Here is a 20,756-nt window from a genome sequence, read left to right as displayed (position 1 = left end):
AGCAAAGCAGTTAACAGTGTTTACTATATAACTATCAAGGGAAACTTCCCTTACACTAAACTAGGGGGAAACTTTCTAATACAGAAAAATAAATAAATTGATGAATAAACTAGACAGTGGGGGGAATTTGGGTGAACTACAATACACTTTGGATCCTCTATGGTTTTAACCGCTAAGTAAAATCAGGGATGACACCCCCTAAAGGATGTGAGGTCTTCTGACGAAGACCACTCAAGCAGTGGGACTGTGGCACTGGGAGTCCAGGAAGCCGTCCCCCAAATCACCATTTATGAGATAAACACTTGGAAAATTAAAGACTTCACAGTAATTACATATTTCCTCTGAGGAAATAACCACTCATATCAGTACTGTTAAGTAAACCGCACACAACTGATCATTTACATCACAGGAGACACCAGCATGCATTATTTATGTTTTTCAATAACATTCTAATCACTACACCAAGAAAAATTCATGGCATAACAACAGCAGTTCCAAAGAACAAACTATTTTCAGAATGCTTGCAATCTGATTATATATAACTTTTCAAATGTGAGGTTAAGTCTTGCATCTGCCAAGGTGACACTCAGAATCCTGCCCCTCACGAAGTAGTCATATGAACTAATCCTGGCCAAAGAGAACTCACACAACATCAACAAAGATTAGAGGCAGATGTTCACTCAGCACAGCAGTCAAACACTGCCTGGAACACCCACACGCCACATCAGAGTGCCCAGGTTCAAGACTCCAGCTCAGGTCTGACTCCAGCTTCTTGCTGATGCACACCTCAAGACCCAGCAGGTGAAGGCTCAAGTACATGGGGCCCTGGGAGAGACCCCAAATAGCCAGTCTCAGATGTTGGGGCCTTCTGGGAAATGATTGACAGACAGAAGATCTCTTCCTAATAAATTTTTGAAGGAGGATCAGGCCTGGCACAATAGTGTAGCGGCTAAAGTCCTCGCCTTGAACGCCCTGGGATCTCATATGAATGCCAGTTCTAATTCCGGCAGCCCCATTTCCTGCCTGTGGCCTGGGAAAGCAGTCGAGGACCGCCCAGAGATTTGGGACCCTGCACCAGTGTGGGAGACCTGGAGGAAGTTCCTGGTTGCTCCGGACTGGAGCAGCACCAGCCATTGCGGTCACTTGGGGAATGAATCCTTGGACAGAATATCTTCCTGTCTCTCCTCCTCTCCGTATATCTGATTTTGTCATAAAAATAATTTAAAAAAAAAAAAGAAAATCATCTATCAGTTTTTCTCAGCTCAATAGTTACTGTACAACCCAGCAACTCCACATCCAAGTATCTGTTTAAGACAATATACACCATTGTAGAAACACAGAGCAAATGCTCAGAAGGTAGAAACAACCATATGTCCATCAGCACATGAGCAGATGAACCAAATGCGACAAATCCTTACTGTGGAACATTTTTAGCCACATTTGGTGACACACACACTACCATATCTGCTCTACAATGTGCAAGAAGGCAGACAGGAGAGACTACATACTACCCAGTTGCACTTACTTGAAAGCACAGACAGAACAGGCAACTCCACCAAGACAAACACTAGATTAGTGGGTTGCTAAAGGCAGTGGAGCAGCTCGGGGAGTGCACAAGACAACACAGTGAGAGCTACACAGCACAGGACTTCTTCTTGGAATGATGAAAATGAGGAGCTGCACCAAGTGAAGTCACTATTTGGGACACCTGCAAGAGTGCCAGTTGGAGTCCTGGCTACTCCACTTGTCACCCAGCTCCCTGCTAGCAGACCTAGGACACAGTAGATTACAGCTCAGACGTTTGAGTTTCTGCCACCTGTGTGAGAGACCACAATGGAGTTCTGAGCTCCTGGCTTCAGCCTGGTCCACCAGTCCTAACTATTGCAGTCATCTGGAGAGTAGAAGAAAAAAGAAAATCTCTCAATATCTCCCACTGCCCAACACAATGCCTTTCAAATAAATGATTCAATGTATGTTTACTGATTGCTGGTTCATGCTGCTGTTGCCCCACTTTCAATCCAAGTCCCTGCTACTGTCCTAGGAAAGCAGCAGAGGATGTCCACAGCCTTGGGACTCTGCACCCACATGGAAGACCTGGAAAAGCTCCTGGCTCCCAGCTTCACAGCAGCCCATCTCTGGCTGCAGCAGCCATTTGGGGAATTAATCAGCAGATGAAAGATCGATCCCAATCTCTCCCTCCTCCTCTCTCATCCGCCCTCCAGGCACCTTCTGTTTGCAGCTGGCTTTACAAAGCTTGTACAGTCCTTAGGCAATCTCTGAGCAAGGATCTCTTAACTCTTTTTCTGCCACAAAAGCAAATTCAACAATTACTTAAAAGTGTCTACTAGACGATCCTGTTTTCTGCAAAGCATTACTCAAAGGTCAAGGGCCAGGAGACTGGCTCTTTTCCATAGGATTTTAACAACTACTGCAAGAGAATAACAAACCTGGATTACGTGGTTTTCCAGGTTCCCAAACTCTTGAAAGCAGGTACTTCTCATTTGATATACATACACGGTCATGTTCAGAGGCATTCTATTTGAAGAAGTAGGCAATAAGAATGGAAAGAAAATCTAATAGAACACTACTGCATTTTCTGAAGGGCCACTTCAGCAACAATGGTTTATAATACGGATATATACAAGACAGCCCCTCAGGTAAGGCTCCTAATTGTCACACACATATAAACTATCAACAAACTATCAACAGCTCACAACATTCCTGATAACTTCCTTTTCTCTTCCTTCCCTCCCTAAAATAACTCAGGAAGAATATCAGATATTTAGAAACCACTTAGGGAACAACTACTACGTGCATATTTCCCTGCAACAGCCAATTGGCTCTCACAAACATCTGTGTCAATGCCCAGAAGCAGCTCTGGCTCCTGGCTCCACAACAGCTCAGCTCTGGCCACTGAGGTCATGTGGAAAGTGAACCAGTGGATGAAAGACCTTTCTTCTCTCTCCTTTTCTCTCTCTAAAATTTCCTTCATATAATATAAAATAAAATAAAATAGAATAAAAATAAAATAAAGTAAAATAAAAAACAAAATAAAATGAAATAAACTAAAATAAATAAAAAAATCTGTGTCGGGCCCAGCACAAGCGCTCAATGGCTAAATCCTCACCTTGCATGCAAGATGATACCATATGGCAGCCAGTTTGTGTCCCAGATGTTTACACCTCCCATCCAGCTCCCTGCTTGTGGCCTGGGAAAGCAGTAAAGGACAGCCCAAAGCCTTGGAACCCTGTACCTGCGTGGGAGACCTGCAAGAGGCTCCACGCTCCTAGCTCCTGGCTTCAGATCAGCATGGTTCCAGTAATTACAGCCCCTTGGGGAGTGAATCAGCAGATGGAAAATCTTCCTCTCTGTCTTTCCTCTCTATATATCTGATTTTCCAATAAATATAAACCAAATCTTTTCTTTTTAAAGATATAGTTTTCCTGAAAGTCAGAAATATATAGAGAGAGGAAGATTCTCCATTGATGATTCACTCCCGAAGTGACCACAATGGCCCATCCGAAGCCAGGAGCTATTGCGGGCTAAGGAGTTGATTAGTGCTCCTTAGCCTAGCGGAAACAGGAACTGGGCTCATGGCTAAAAACACCTAGACTAATTGGACTCATCTGTATCCAATAACCTGCTAAGTGAAGATGTGGGGGGAAGAATATATAAGGAGTGGTAAGGGAGCAATAAAAGGAGACTTTGCAGAGACTACTACCATCACTGGTCTCCTGTCGGTACTACATCCCCAGACCTTCCCCTGTCCACGTTACTGGTTCTGCAGGCACAGAGCCAGGAGCCAGGAACTTTCTCCAGGTTTCCCACATAGGTGCACGGTCCCAAGGCTCTGGGCTGTCCTCGACTGCTTTCTCAGGCCACAAGCAGGGAGCTGGATGGGAAGTGGGGATGCCGGGAATAGAACCGGCTCCTATATGGACTTTAGCCACTAGGCCACCGCACCAGGACCAAAATAAAACAACTCTTTTTATTAAAAAAAAAAAAGTTTTAATTAGCTGATCTGAAGCCAGAAGCTTTTTCCAGTCTCTCACGTGGATGCAACACGTTGATACTCTTTTCACATGCCTTATATTGATCCATAATGGTATTTATGAAATGACATCAGACAATTTCCCAAAACAAAGGCAACCTGAGCATACACAGAATACAGTGTGACTGAGAGAAACTGCACAAAGACCTTGGAATGAAGAATTTAGCTCTGGACTCAGTATCTAGCTAATTCAACTTGTGGAAATCATTGCATACCTAAATTTCCACTTTTTATAAAGTGAACTTGGCTTAGAATCTACATCAGAGGTAGGTTTCCTCTTCCAAGGGCCTTCTGGATATTTACAATATTATTCCCAGGACATACAAAATTATCAACTCAAAACTTGGCCTGCTTGGGTCAGCACCATGGCATAGGTGGCTAAGCTTCCACATGTAGCTCTAGCAATCCATATGGGTACCAGTTCAAGTCCCAGCTGTTCCACTTGTGAGCCAGCTCACTGCTTGTGCCCTGGGAAAGCAATAAAGGATTGCCTAAGTTCTGGGGCCTCGGCACCCACATAAGAGACCCAGAACAAACTCCTGGCTCCTGGCTTTGGATCAGCTTAGTTGCAGTCACTGCAGTCTTTTGGGGAGAGAACCATAAATGAAAAACATCACCTCTCTCTCTCTAATATATCATTTCCCTCCATCCATCCCTTCCTCCAAGTCTGCCTTTCAAATTTTCAAAGAAAAAAAAATTTTTTTAATTAAAACCAGACTTAGTCTGCTACAGATTCACTGAATTTCAAGTCTTGTCTGCAGGTACCTTGGCAGAAGCCGAGAAGCCAACCCAATGATTCCGCAGGTCTTACACAGGCCGGACACTCCCCACCTCCCCACCCCTAGTCTACATCCTCCATGACCTGCCTCCTGGTACAACTACAATGTCAACAGAGCTAAGGCCGTAAGGATTTCTCTATTTCTGTAGTTAAAATTTCAGAGTTTCAATTTAAAATGAAAATAACACCTGCTCTTGCAAATCAGCTAAGACTTTGTAAACAAACCATTCCCAGAGTTCTGAAGTCCCATCTTCCATATGTGATTACTTAAAAAAAATTCAGACTAGAATTAAAAGGTGAGTTTGCCTTTGGTGTGAGAAAAAACAAATCCATGCATATTGTTTGATAATATTCACCAATCATAACTTTCTGAATATTCCTCACATAGCTCAAAACCTCATGTCAACTCACCTCTTTGAAAGGTTCAAAAGGAGTTGATTTTTTTTAAACACCTGAATTTTGTTTATTCTAGTTTGTATACGTTTTATATACATCTTTGAAGTTTTACGTTAAACAGCTCCAGAAGTAATTAACAAGTGGATCTTTCAATCAGGCCATTTTTGCAATGCATGCCTCCCACATGTATGAATTCCAGTCTCCAAGACTTATTTAAGACACACCAGTGCCCCTACAACAGTACTTGCATTACCAGAGTACATTAACTACGAGTAATCACACAAAGCACAAATTCTTGCTGTTGGCCCTTTAATCCACCAATCACTAGGTAAGTAACAGATGTGTACCATGACCAGTCATCACGTCAACTTTTTCAAAGACGGCCAATGACAGACCACCGTACATCTGTTATCAGGTCACACACACAGAGAGTAATTACGCTGCCTCCTGGTCTGCCAGTGGTAAGTTCATCAATATTTCACGAGAATAAATACTCAAAAAAGGAAGCTTGCCAACAAAGATAAAAGTGCACCAAGGAAACAAAAACTGTTACCCTGGAAGCAAAATTTAAATCAAATACAGAGTCATGGGCTAGCAGACAAGGGAGAGTTGGCACCACTACCACTGAAAACGGGACACAGCCAGAAAACTCCTGAAGGGGAGCTTGGATATGGGAATGAGGACACTGCTTGTGACAGAGGGGTAGGTCCCACTCCAGGACCTCTCCGAGATCAGCACCGAAAGAACCAAGGGTAAACACATTCTCAGACTCTAACTCAGGACTGTGACACTTCACCAAGGCCTTGGAAAGCCGTCTGCTAGGGCGGGCATGGAGCACATCAAGGTTAATCCACCGCCTGCCATGCCAGTATCACGCAGAGTGCCAAGTCTAGTCCTAGCTGCGCCTATTCCATTCTAGCACCCTGCTAATGCTCCTGGGAATGTAATGGAAAATGGTCTGCATAGCCAGGCCCCTGCCACACGTGGGAGACCCAGAGGCAGTTCCTGGAGCCACAAGGGAGTCAATCAGTGGACAGGAAACCTCTTTTTTCTGCTGCAACTATCTTCTAAATAAATAAAATCTTTAAAAAAAAGAATAGAAAGTTGCTTGCTCTATATCACAAATTATACAAGGAAATGGCAAGCATGTTCATGCTACTCTTGATGTTTTTATATGTAAACACTTATCAGTCTAATAAATTATAGTGTCATTTTGTCTTCATTTTGCTGTTCCCTTATAACCAATAGAAAGTTTTTATCACTTTCATATTTTCAAGTTTCTCAAGTAATCACTATTTTTCCACTTACTAAGATCAAAGAGTTTTAGTTTGCCTGCCCATTTTTACCTCCTCAAATCACTGTGCAATGCAGGGCTGCCAACACAGGAAGCTATATTATTTAACCACAGTATCAAACGCACACACATATCAAGAGTAACCAGGTTGCTAACCAACCTGAAAAAACTGCCAAACCAGTTACCAAGGTCAGAAGAGCGAAATACATTAGATTACACTTCAGCAGTTCTATTGTTTAGTACTCAAGTCCTATGTTATGATTTACACACACAATTCTCTCCTATTACTACTCCTTAGTATCTTCAGCTGAAGATGGAGAAAATGCCAACAAGCAGTCTCTAAGCACCTACATTCAAAGGGACTGAAGCACTACTGTTACACCAGTACAACCCAAGCGACAAACTTTCAGACTTTTCATGTTGAGCAGGAGCTGTTTTAAGCACATTCAATCACCTGCTGTCATGCCCCTAAGCCAGATAGGAAGGCCCGACTGAAGTCATGGTTACACTGCTTCTCATGCCAATTTCCTGCCAAAACCCCAGGGAGCACAACAGATAATGGCCCAAGTATTTCCTTCTACCCACATGGAAGACCCAGAGTTCCTCACTCCTGACTTCAGCCTGGCCTAACCCTGGCTGGGCAATGAGCAAGGGAATCCAAAGGTGGCAGATCAATTCCTGTCTCTCTTTCCCTTCCTCTCTCCCTCTAGGATTCTACCTTCCAAATAAGCAAATTAAAAACTTTTAAAGAAATATGAATATCACATGGATTTAATAAATGTCAACAATGCTTCGTTAACTATAATAATATAAATGTATCATATCAGTATAAACTAAAAGGAGAAACTGAGGGATGAGCATTGCGGCATAGCACTTAAAGCTGCCAACTGCAATGGCAGCACACCATATGGGTGCAGGTTCACATTCCAGTTGCTCCACTTCTGATCTAGCTCCCTGCTAACAGCTCCTGCCATCCATGTGGGAGACCTAGATGAAGCTCCTGTGTTCAAGTTGGCCCAGCCCTGGCCATTGTGGTCACTTGGCGAGTGAACCGAAGCATGGAAGATCTACTGACTCCCCCTCATCTATCTCCCTCTCCCCCTCACCCTGTAACTTTCAATTAAGAAGAAACAGAACGTGAGGCACTTACAAACAATGCGCTATCTTCATACCTTTTTCTATAAATCAACAGCATTACAAGACAACTGGTTTACTTTACAGTGCAATTTTTTTCAACCCAACACTGTTACTTAAAAAAAAAATTCGGCCCAAGTGTGACAGCCTAGTCGCTCCTAGCATGGGATCCCATATGGGTGCCAGTTCTAGTCCTACTGCTCCACTTCCCATTCAGCTCACTGCCTGTGGCCTTGGAAAGCAGTCAAGGACGGCCCAAAGCCTTGGGATCCTGCACTCACATGGGAAACCTAGAAGAAGCTCCTGGTTGCTTGCTTCAGATCAGCTCAGCTCCAGTCATTGTGGCTACTTGGGGAGTAAATCAATGAATGGAAGATCTTCCTCTCTATCTATCCTCTCCGTATATCTGACTTTGCAATAAAAACAAATATATCTTTTTAAAAATGGATAAAAGCATATTGAAACATAATGCTTTTATAAAGGCGAAAAGATATGTCAACATTTTTCTTTTTGACATATTTTTTCTTTCTTTTTGACCTATTAACAATTACTGATACTAAATTCTTTTGGCATCAATGAAAAACAACATATCTCCAGATCTTTAAATATTTGATCTAATTTCAACTTTAAAACGCTATGTCATTCATTTCCCAAAACACAAGTGTTCTCCTATGCTACTTAAAAACACATACAAAAGTACAGCTAACAGTGCAATTCAAAACATTCTCAGTGAGAAAACAATGGAGAGGTTGGCATCAGCTCCCTCCCAACTAGACAATATAACCAATCATCCAGAGTCCAGAACATGGAGAAATAGTAATGGGAAGATGACCAGGCCAAGTACCTGGTCATTTTAAAATCTAGTTTAAAATCTAGGTTAGCCTGGCACAACGGCTCAATGGCTAAATCCTCGCTTTGCAAGTGCCAGGATCACATACGGGCACCAGTTCAGGTTGTGGCTGCTTCACTTCCCTTCCAACTCCCTGCTTATGGCCTGGGAAAGCAGCAGAGGACGGCGCAAGGCCTTGAACTTAAACCCTGCACCTATTTGGGAGACCCAGAAGAAGCTCCTAGCTCCTGGCTCCTGGGTTTGGATAGGCTTAGCTGTGGCCACTGTGGCCACTTGCATCCACTTAGGTAGACCCCAAGATGCAGTTGTCAGAAGATCTTTCTCTCTGTGTATCTACCATTCCAGTAAAAACAAATCAATTATTTAATTTTAAAAAAAGAGGAAACTTGATTAACTGCCTACAATATAGTCTCCTCTTGGCAATGTTAAGGTTTCAAAATTTCATAAGCCTAAAACAGTGCGATGAAACTGTACCAACAGACTTCCAATAGCCAATACATAACACTCATAACCCACCAATAACTTCACAATTTATACTTAATCCCCAAAAACAAGTACAAGTGATTTTCGAAAAAGTACTTGCCATTAATATCCTCTAACCTTTGACCTTTTCAAAATACTGTCAAAATCAGCTCATACGTATGATGTCAGGGGGGAAAAATTAAGTTTAAATAAATAATGCAATCCTGAGTGAATATCAAAACTGTCAATTAGAGCCAATCACTTTACTACTAAATTTAGATTCAAGGAGCTTTTAAAAAGAAGACCACAACCACATGCACATAGATCTCAAATAGCAAGTATGGTAATTTAAACAAAAATCCTTGTTTTACCAGAAGCTCTAATCCTACCTATATTGAAAAATTTCCTAAAGCTACAACTGCTAAAGATCTCAGCACCTAATGACGTTAACTACGACAATGCTGACTTAGACAGTAAAGGACATAACTGTTCATTAAAAGGAATGCAGAATATATCCTGAGGTATTCAAAGTACCCACCCCAACTTCCATTTGAAACTTTACCTTTTTAGTAAACAGAGGTTTGAAATCTTATTATGCAATGTTTTCCTATAATTTGGTTTCAGGAAACCTACACAGCACTATCAACGCTTCAAAAAAAAAAAAAAAGCAGAATTTCAACGTTGTTTTTTTTTTCACAAGATGAGATGCCTGAAACCTCAGCATGAATACTTAATTCCAAAGCCTGGGCTTGCGGGAAGCCAAACACTGCATTCAGGACGAGGAGTCGAATAGCTCATCCAAGAAACCACTTGTTCTCCAATTAGCTTTCATCTGTCCCTGCGTTTTTTATTTTGTTTGTACTGCAGTTATGCTTTTTTTTCCCTCCCCCATCACTTAAATGGAAAACAACATGCGCTGAGTCAGGCAAAAAAGCCCGTCTCTCCCATTCCTAAAAGAGCGACCTCCCTCCTCCCTTCCCTCGCCCGGGTTAAGCAAGGTCCGGGGCGCATAGAACCCCCCGCTCGACCCAGGGCGCCTCTCCGGGACCCCCCGCCAGCCCGCTGGGCCTCCGGGCCCTCCCGCAGCGCCGGCCCGCGGGACCCCGCCGACCCCGCCGACTCCGCTCGAGCGCCCGCGTCGGGACCACCCCGCCCCCAGCCCGCGAGCGCGCGGCCGACGCGAGAGCACGACCCGCCGCCCCCGACGGCAGCCCCGGGCCCCGGGCTCCGCTCCGCGGCTCCGGTCCGCCGCGCGAGCGCAGGACCCCCAGTAAGCGCATTGCGGCTTCTCCCCCAGCGGCGAGCCAGGGGCCGCCGGCAGCTAGCAGACGGGCAGAGGCAGTTCAGAGCAAGAAGGCAGGCAGCTCAGCCCGGGAACCGACCTGTGGAGACCGCCATCTTCTCCTGCAGCCCGACGCAGCCGCCGCACGCACGGGCCACCGCGTCACTTCCGGGACGTGACCATGACTCCGCCCTCCTGGGCGAGCACTGCGGCGCAGGCCAGGACAGTGCGCACGTGGGTGGAGGGCACCCAGCTTCCTGCTGCCGTTCTCGCCCTCGCGAGACTCCCGCGTTGTGGGCCATTATCTCCCTAGAGGAAAGGTGTATGGAGGATTGGGAAACGAACTTACAGCCTAGGGCAGAAAAGACATCATGCGCAAAAAGCTGTGTAGGGGTGGTCGTTTAGAGTTACTGCGCACCTGGAAGGCGGCGGCTGATAGGTCAAGTGCCTGGGTCTTTGCCATCTGTGGAGAAACCTGGGCTGCTGGCACTTTCCTGATGATGGTAGGGCATTTGGGGAGTGAAACAGTGGATGGAAGATCTTTTCCGCTCCTATTTTCTGTAAATCTGCCTTTCCAATAAGAAATCTTTAATAAAATCTGTGTTTTGGCAAAGTAAGTTTTAGGCAAGGTATACCTTTCTTTGTAAGGATTTTTCATAGCTTGTGAAGATCCTTCGTATGTATGAACTTTGATTTTCTTTTTTTTTTTTAAAGATTTATTTATTTTATTACAAAGTCAGATATACAGAGAGGAGGAGAGACAGAGAGGAAGATCTTCCGTCCAATGATTCACTCCCCAAGTGAGCCGCAACGGGCCGATGCACGCCGATCCAAAGCCGGGAACCAGGAACCACCTCCAGGTCTCCCACGCGGGTGCAGGGTCCCCAGTGCATTGGGCCGTCCTCAACTGCTTTCCCAGGCCACAAGCAGGGAGCTGGATGGGAAGTGGAGCTGCCGGGATTAGAACCAGCGCCCATATGGGATCCTGGTGCGTTCAAGGCGAGGACTTTAGCCGCTAGGTCACGCCGCCGGGCCCCGTGAACTTTGATTTTCATGTGCCAAAATTCACTTAGCTTTCCGTTCCATGTTCCATGAAGTTTTTGGAGGCACCCTTGTGTCCAGACGATGCAGTTTCTGTGTCCTCGCTGGACAGTCCCACTAAGCATTGCTCCAGTGGGGTTTCGCGCAGCAGCCCCACCCACAGCACAGGCTCCATGGCGTTTCAGGACCTGTGACACCCAGCAGGGATGACACGTTCTTTGACACCCAGGTGGAGGCTGAGCACCCATGAGCTCCACCCCACGTAATGCTGTCAGGCAGGGCTGGGCTTGTGATGTGGGCCATCAGAGGTGATTAGAAGCCACACCTGGCACTACCTGTACCACAACCAAGGTAGCTCAGAAGCCCTACTGCTGAACTTGGGAAACAGAGACCCAAGGCACCTGTGGCTACCACGCTACATGTTCCCAAAGGCACCCATCTCCCTACAAAAACCTGCCAGGGCCTATGCGATGGCTCATGGACTAATTCTCCACTTAGAAGTGCTGTCTCTCAAGTAAGAATATTTTTTTTTTCCTTTAAAGATTTATTCACTTTCAGGCCTGGCACGGTGACCTCGTGGCTAAATCCTCGCCTTGAACACACCAGGATCCCATAAGGGCAGCAGCTCTAATCGTGGCAGCCCCGTTTCCCATCCAGTTCCCTGCTTGTGACCTGGAGAAGCAGCTGAGGGCCGCCCAAAGCCTTGGGAATCCTGCACCTATGTGGGAAACCCAGAAGAGCTCTCTCTCGCTCTCTCTCTCTCTCTCTCTCTATATATATATATATATATATATGTATGTATATATACATATATATATATCTCTGACTTTGCAATAAAACTAAATTTTTGTAAAGATTTTATTTTTATTGCAAAGTCAGATATACAGGGAGGAGGAGAGACAGAGAGGAAGATCTTACATACATTGATTAACTCCCCAAGTGACCGCAACGGCCAGTACTGCGCCGATCCGAAGCCGACAACCAGGAGCTTCTTCCAGGTCTCCCACACGGGTGCAGGATCCCAAAGCTTTGGGCTGTCCTTGACTGCTTTCCCAAGCCACAAGCAGGGAGCTGGATGGGAAGTGGAGCTGCCGGCATTAGAACCGGCGCTCTAATGGGATCCCGGTGCGTTCAAGACGAGGACTTTTGCCGCTAGGCCACGGCGCCGGGCCCAAAAATAAATAAATATTTAAAAAAATAAAAAAATAAAAAGTAAATAAAATGAAATAACTATCTTGAAATCTTCATTTTAGCATTTGAGAATCTAAATTCTTAGATGGTTGGTTTCTTGCACTTGTTCTTGTTCAGTAGATAAGATGATTAAGTTCTCTTTATTTAATACTTTATTTTATTTTTGGTGATGCTTATGTAGTTAAGAAGGACAGACACCCTTGTGGACCACTGATTAGGATGTGAAGGGTCAAGGAATAAAGGAAAGTGGATGAGACAATTGTTTCCCATTTTTTTTCCTCCATGTCTAGGGGAGGTGGGGAGAGAAGCAGAAAGGGCAACTCCAGCAGCCTGACCATTATTAAGTCATTCCCTGGGGATGGGTGACAGCCCACTATGTGGAGCAGGTTCCAAGGGTGCTGATCAAGTGGTTACAGTAGTTCTGAGATGGTATTGATTTTGTTGTTCCAAGATTTAGGAAATCCCTCCAAAGTCCATTGGCTGACATAGGCCACCTTAAACTCTCAACTCACCCACATACCTGATGTCAAAGCTTAGCCAGGAGAGTTGTCCATGGTATTAGATGTCCTCTTGTAGGCCTCAATGATCTGTCATGTTCCCCATGAGAATCTGAGCATGCTGCCCACTGCATATACTTGAGCAACCATGGAGACCCAGTTCTGACACATGCACTCTACAATCAGACCACAGATCCTGGGATTTTCTCCATAGTTGGAGTTCTGAATCCAGGGGGCCAGTTGGGGCAGGGGCCCCAAAGAAATCTTGCCTGAAATGACCTCAGGCCTAACTCACGTACATGCCAGCTAGTGTGGGGTCCAGCTCAGTCATTCACTCACATCAGCCCACATAGAGATTAATAGTTGCAGTCGCCTGGTCACTTCTGCCCCTAGCTGCATCTCATACCCGATAGATGCTGCAGTCCAGCCCAACCCTTCCCACCACACACTCAGCCCTCATACACACCAGTGGGAACTTCAGCCTAGTGAGAGCCATCCGCAGTTACTCCCACCAGCCTCTATCAGGTCACCTCCCAGGTGCCGATCTCATACACATTGGTAGGTGCTTGGCCCAGCTGACTCATCCTACCTTCTGTCCTGGCATTCACTGACAGGCAGATTGACATTGCCTGACCAGCCCACAGCCATTCCAGCTTTTATTACTGGGTGCCACAGCCCAGTCCCACCTGGCCAACAAGTGGAGCAGCCTTGTCCAACCGGACCAACACCCAGCCCTGACTCTCACGCTAACCAGTGGGAGCTACAGTCCACCAGGGCAGTTCCCCCATATTCCCCACCAGGCCCACTCCTAAGATTTGGATCTCATGTGCGTCAATGGGTGCTAGGTATTGACCTGGTATAGTCAGCCTCCTCCCTCATATCCCCCTCCCCCATCCTGCCCAGTGCTGGTGGATGTTGCAGCCTGGCTAGCTCCACACCCAGAACTGGGTGTGCCTATGGGTGCTACAGCCTGAACCAGCCAAGCCTGTCCCAACATGAGTTCCCACATGGGAATTCCATGGTCATGCCTAGTTTGGCATGTCACCACCCCCAGCTCTTGGACCAACTGTTGGGTATTGAGTGCTACAGGGGTGAGCCCACAACCCCCCCCCCATAGAAATTGCCCCCAGGGTCTGGTGCTATGGCTCAGTGGCTAAATCCTCACCTTGCCTGCACTGGGATTCCATATGGGCACCAGTTTGTGTTCCAGATGCTCCACTCCCCAGCCAGCTCCCTGCTTGTGGCCTGGGAAAGCAGCAGAGGATCGCCCAAAGCTTTAGGATCCTGCACCTGCGTGAGAGACCTGGAAGAAGCTCCTGGTTTCAGATTGGCTCAGTTCTGGCCTTGTGGCCACTTGGGAAATAAACTAGTAGATATAAGATTTTTCTCTCTGCCTCTTCTGCCTTTCCAATTAAAAAAAAAAGCAAGAAAAGAAAAATATAAAGAAAGAAACTGCCCCCAGACATGTTTCTCTTGCATGCTGATTTTGTCATGACCCAGTGGAACATGCACCATGCCCCTGCTCTGACACTTTTGTGGCAGGTACTGTGGTCTAGCCCTGCTAGGTAAGCCCCCAGCCCTATCTTTCATGTGCGCCATTGAGCAGTGGCCGGCAGTGATCAATGCTAACTAACCCAGCTCAGGTCTCTCACTTGGGTGGGTGTATTGATCTAACCCTGAAAGCTCCTCCAGTTTCCCTCCTTGAAACTGCTCAGTTTCAGCCCCCTCGCTTACCAGCAATTGCAGTGGACTGGTCAGTGGAAGTCCCCCAAAAATCATTCCTCACCTCTAACATACTCCCTCAGCAGTCTCCTATCCCATGTACCCCACACTCCCTCCTCTGAGCAATCCAGGAGCACATGGCTTCTCCAGCCTGGTATTCTGGCAGGATGGTATGCTGGCCTAGAGCCTTTTCTGCCTACCTGGGACCCAAGTGCATGCACAGGTCCCCAGACACAGTCGATTGGCATGTTATGCCAGCTTGGCGGTCTGGAACCCTACTTCTCTGCCAGCTTAGAACCCAGCACATGTATGGGTCCCCAGGCCCACTCCACTGCCTCCCACGAAAGCCTGGGTGGGGGCCTCCCTGGAAGTTCTTCATGCTTATTGACATACGACATCATCTTCACATTAAGGATTATAGTTGTCTGGCTTCATTGATGTCTTTCCCTCTAGAAATTCTTTTTTTTTTAAGATTTATTTTATTTTCATTGCAAAGTCAGATATATGAGACAAAGAGAGACAGAGCAGAAGATCTTCTGTCTGATGATTCACTCCCCAAGTGACCGCAACAGCCAGTGCTGTGCCAATCCAAAGCCAGGAGCCAGGAACTTCTTCTAGGTTTCCCACACGGGTGCAGATCCCAAAGCTTTGAGCTGTCCTCGACTGCTTTCCCAGGCCACAAGCAGGGAGCTGGATGAGAAGTGGAGCTGTCAGGATTAGAACTGGCTCCCATATGGGAGCCCAGTGCGTTCAAGGCAAGGACTTTAGCCGCTAGGCCACGCCGCTGGGCCCTCCTTCCAGAAATTCTAAGCAGTTTAATTTTCCTGAGCCTGTAGACACTTTGGCTATTTCAACACTAGATGGTGCCCTAACAGATCAGCTGCTAGTGCATTTTCACTGAAAATATTCTCATGTCAGGATTTGTCACAAATCTGCAGTTGTTGTGTTACTCAGAATGTACTGGGAGTGTGCCCCAAAAGAGACAGTTCATCTCTACATGCCTCTTTCTTGGGTTTGAGGAAGAGGCCCAGATGCTTAGTCCCTCAGTCCTTAGGACACTAATACCACAGTGCTAGATCACCCAGGGAGCCCACAGCCCACTCCCACCAGTGCAGCCCAGGGATAGAACCGAAGCCCCCTCTCCTATGATACGTCTGCTGCTGAAGTGGCTTCCCTCCGCTATACTGTTCACACAACCACTAGTAATACTGGCTGGGACAGGATACTGATCAATGAGGAGCCGCAGAACTCCACCTAGCACCAAGACAGATTCCGATATTCCACCTGCAGGCCCTGCCTGGCTTCAGTAGCTCTTGTGAAATTTCCTTGGCCAATTCTATTGTAGAAATAACATTTTTTTTCAAGATTTATTTGTTTTTATTGGAAAGGCAGATATACAGAGAGAATGAGAGACAGATAGGAAGATTTTCTGTTTGCAGATTCACTCTCCAAGTGGCCGCAATGGCTGGAGCTAAGCCAATTCGAAGCCAGGAGCTGGGAACTTCCCTTGGTTCTCCTATGCAGGTGCAGGGTCCCAAGGCTTAGGACCATCCTCCATTACCTTCCCAGGCCACAAGCAGGGAGCTGCATGGGAAGTGGAGCAAGTGGGTCACGAACGGTGCCCATATGGAATCCTGGTGGATGCAAGGTAAGACTTTAGCCACTAGGCTATCGCACTGGTCCTGAAGAATATATATATTTTAAAAGATTTGATGATTTTTTTTTAATTTGAAAGGCAGATTTAGAGAAAGGTAAGCAGTGAGTGAGAGAGATCTTCCAATCCCTGGTTCACTCACCAAATGGCCATAATGGATTGAGCTGAGCTGATCCAAAGCCAGGAGTCAGGAGCTTCATTTGGGTCTTCCACGTGGGTACATGGGGGTTAAGGACTTGGGTCACCATCCACTGCTTTCCCAGGCCATAAGCAGGAAGTTTGAAGTGGAGTAGTTGGGCCATGTGGGATGCCAGTGCTGCAGGCAGAGGATTAACTTGATATGCCACCGCACCAGCCCCCCAAATATTTTGTGTACTTCCCTCTTTAAAAAAAAAAAAAAAGATTCGTTTATCAGAAAGTAAGTCTACAGAGGAAGGGAGATACAGAGCAAGATATCTTTCATCTGTTGGTTCACTCCTTAAATTGCCACAATGATGCGCTGTGCCAGAAGCCTGGATACTATGGGAGTTTCCCACGTGTATGGCAGGAACCCAAGCCCTTGAGCCATTCTGCACTGCCTTCCCAGGCACATTAGCCAACACATGCTGATGTTGTTGGAAGTGGTTTAGCACCCTGCACCATGGTGCCAGCCCTGTATCCATCCTTCATTTTATTTTAATTTTTGAATGATAAGCATGTTCAATCCAATGCTATATTAAGAAAATATTGAAAATAAAGTGAAGCAAAATAAAAGGTTAAATTATGAATCTTGAAAAAGGAGGCAAAAGACGATTTATCTAATTTTTTTATCTAATTTTTTTAAAAGGCAGCGTTACAGATAGAATGGTAGCAAGAGAGAAGTCTTCCATCCATTGGTTCACTCCCCTTAATGAGCCATAATGGCCAGAGCTGGGCCAGGCCAAAACTAGGAGCCAGAAACTTCTCTTCAGGGTCTTCCACATAGGTGCAGGAGCCCAAGCATTTGGACCATCTTCTACTGCTTTTCTTTCTTTCTTTTTTTTAAGATTTATTTATTTTATTACAGTCAGATATACAGAGAGGAGCAGAGACAGAGAGGAAGATCTTCCGTCCGATGATCCACTCCCCAGGTGAGCCGCAACGGGCCGGTGCGCACCGATCCGAAGCCAGGAACCAGGAACCTCTTCCGGGTCTCCCACACGGGTGCAGGGTCCCAATGCATTGGGCCGTCCTCGACTGCTTTCCCAGGCCACAAGAAAGGAGCTGGATGGGAAGTGGAGCTGCCAGGATTAGAACCGGCGCCCATATGGGATCCCGGGGCATTCAAGGCGAGGACTTTAGCCGCTAGGCCACGCCACCGGGCCCTCTACTGCTTTTCTAAGAGCACTAGCAGGGAGCTGGATCACAAGTGGAGCTGCCAGGACTCGAAGTGGTGCCCATTTGGAATGCCAGCATCAGAGGTAGCAGCTTTACCCACTATGCCACAATGCCAGGACCAAAAGTCGATGTTTTAAAGCCAAGTTGGTGTGACTGAAATAATTGTATATGATATAATCCATAGAAGAAGGGCCAAGAAAATCTTCATATTGTTCTTTAAAAAAAAGATTTATTTATTTTTATTGGAAAGGCAGATATATAGAGAGGAGGAGAGACAGAGAAGCAGCAGCCCAGTGGCTGGAGCTGAGCCAATCCAAAGCCAGGAGCCAGGAGCTTCTTCCGGGTCTCCCATGCGGATGCAGGATCCCAAGGCTTTGGGCCGTCCTTGACTGTTTTCCCAGGCCACAGACAGAGAGCTGGATGGGAAGTGGGCCACTGGGATAAGAACCAGTGCCCATATGGGATCCTGGTACATTCATGGCGAGGACTTTAGCCGCTTGACCATTGTACTAGGTCCCCAATCTTTTATTGTTAAGTCCTTAGGCTTGATATCATTTTAGGAAAAGTCAGTGACACTTTCATGAGTGTGTCACACATGCAACTAAAAAGACCCCCTCTTGTTTCAAATGAATTCTTTTAAAGATTTATCTATTTTTATTGGAACTCAGATATACAGAGAGGAAGATTTTCAATTCATTGATTCACTTCCCAAGTGGCCGCAATGGCCAGAGCTGAGCCGATCCACAGCCAGGAGCTTCTTCTGGGTCTCCCACATGGGGGCAGGGTCCCAAGGCTTTGGGCTGTCCTTATGGCTTTCCCAGGCCACAAGCAGGGAACTGGATGGGAAGTGGGGATGCCAGGACATGAACCAGCACCCATTTGGGATCCTGGCATGTGCAAGGCGAGGACTTTAGCCACTATGCTACTGTGCTGGCCTTCAAATGATTTTAAACACCAATGTTCCTGGCTATTTTTTCTGCTGTGTCAAACATGCCTTTTATGAACAGGAGCAGCTTAGATCCCTCCTCTCTTTCGAATGCTGGGTATGAACATCTGGGAACATTCTACAACATAGTGTTTAGAAGAGGATTCTGTAGTCCTAGGGACATCACTGATGTACCAAAGCTGGAAAGCCAATCAGGCCACTTGCTTCTCCTCAAGTGTTTCCTCCAACAGCTGCACGATCACTACAGGGAGGGGTTCATGCATCTTTACAAACCCACAGCCTGAGATGCAGAAAATCAAACAAATCATAGCAGGAGATGGCATCGTCCCACTGCCATCTGTATGTGGCAGCTGCACACTGGCATGCTTCTCAGGGGAGCCCTGAGATGGCTGGTACACCTTAGCATTCTTCTGCCAAGAAGAGTTGGGCTTCTTGCCTCCGGGGAACACATTCAATAAAATGGCGTGTGGCTGGCTTGTATTAAGTGGAGCTGTAGCCTCGATTCCACCTACTTTTTCTGTTGTATTTTCATGATTGTTCCTACCCAGTTGACACTAGGCTGAACATCCTTCAGTTCTCCATTCTTTAGTCTCCATAAAACATATGTTGTTGTATCTCCCCCAACTGCAAAATTCAGTGCACGAAGTGGGGCCCTAGGAAGAGAGTTCTTGCCATATCTCCTACTCTTCTATCAACTGCACCATGGAATCACCCACCAATATAATATCAAACTGTTTGTCTTCACAATTTGGGACTAACCTGTTGTACTGAAACACCTGCCTATCAGCTCATGGACTAGCTGCCGAGTTTGAGTCTACCTGGCTCATTCCACACAGGCAGAGTCCGTATGGACCCTGAGTGGCTGCAGCATTGCTGGGTGACGCATCTGTCACTTGTTTGTTTGATCCTGTTGGTCCCCCTTCAGGGTATCCTTCCTGGGATCTCAGCACCAGTGCCAGCCCTGAGACTTTTTTTTTTTTTTCCAAGATTTATTTTTATCTGAAAGGCAGATGTAAAGAGGAAAGAAAATATTCCATATGCTGGTTCACTCCTCAAATGGCCTCAATGGCTAAGCTGTGCTGTATAAAGCCAAGAGCCAGGAATTTCTTCTGGGTTTCCCATATAGGTACAGGGCCCAAGGCTTTGACCATCCTCTACTGCTTTCCCAGGCCGTTAGCAGGGAGCTCGATCGGAAGCGGAGTAGCTGGAACTTGAACCTGTGTCCAGATGGGTTGGTGATACAGTGGGTGGAGGCTGAACCTATATGCCATGACATGACCCCCTCTACCTCTTTTTTTCCCCCTCTTTTCTATTTATTTTTAATTTTATGATACAATTCCATAGGCTCTGGGATTTTCCTTACAATTCCTTCTCCAATTCCTTCTCCCCAACTGATTTCCCCTATATTATTACAATAGTATAGTCCTTCATAAGCAGTCATAAATCCATCATTCTGCTGTTTAAGTGTATCCTGACATTGCAGGTACAGACAATGGCAGACAGTCCAACAACCTTTTGTCAAGATATGTCCTTGGGGGCCTGGCACTGTAGCCTAGCAGCAAAGTCCTAGCCTTGCACATGCTGGGATTCCATATGGGTGCCAGTTCTAATCCTGGTGGTTCCACTTCCCACCCAGCTCCGTTTAAGGCCTGGAAAAGCAGCTGAGGACGGCTCAAAGTCTTGGGACCCTGCACCTGCGTGAGGGACCTGGAAGAGACTTTTGGCTCTGGATTGGCTCAGCTCTGGCCGTTATGGTCATTTGGGGAGTGAGTCAGCGGACAGATCTTCTGTCTCTTCCTCTTTTCATCTGACATTCCAAAAAATTATTTTTTTTAAAGCTATATCCTTGGGCTCAGCATGGCATCCTAGCAGCTAAAGTCCTCACTTTGCACATGCCAAGATCACATAATGGTGTTGGTTGTAACCCTGGCAGGTCCCACTTCCCATCCAGCTCCCTGCTTGTGGTCTGGGAAAGCAGTCAAGGACAGCCCAGCCCAAGCAGTGGGACCCTGTACTCGCATGGGAGATCTGGAAGAAACTCCTGGCTTTGGATTGGTGCAGCTCTGGCTGTTGCAGCCGCTTGGGAAGTGAATCAACCGATG

General features: G+C 46.3%; 1 protein-coding gene and 1 pseudogene across 1 annotated transcript in view; both read right to left on the bottom strand.

Annotated features, from left to right (window-relative positions):
- The window catches only part of UBE2V2 (ubiquitin conjugating enzyme E2 V2), a 28,739-nt gene extending 18,175 nt beyond the window's left edge, over window positions 1-10,564 (bottom strand). The window contains exon 1 of the mRNA XM_058668620.1: window positions 10,348-10,564. Coding sequence (XP_058524603.1) covers window positions 10,348-10,549 — 202 coding nt within the window. The 5' untranslated portion in view covers window positions 10,550-10,564. The remainder of the gene's footprint in view (window positions 1-10,347) is intronic.
- An 8,281-nt stretch (window positions 10,565-18,845) lies between these two features.
- LOC101519499 (platelet-activating factor acetylhydrolase IB subunit alpha2-like) lies at window positions 18,846-19,433 on the bottom strand (annotated as a pseudogene).
- Window positions 19,434-20,756: the final 1,323 nt, after the last annotated feature.

Source organism: Ochotona princeps, chromosome 9 (assembly GCF_030435755.1).
Source record: "Ochotona princeps isolate mOchPri1 chromosome 9, mOchPri1.hap1, whole genome shotgun sequence".
Classification (NCBI taxonomy): Eukaryota; Metazoa; Chordata; class Mammalia; order Lagomorpha; family Ochotonidae; genus Ochotona; species Ochotona princeps.
This window is presented reverse-complemented; position numbering and strand designations above follow the sequence as displayed.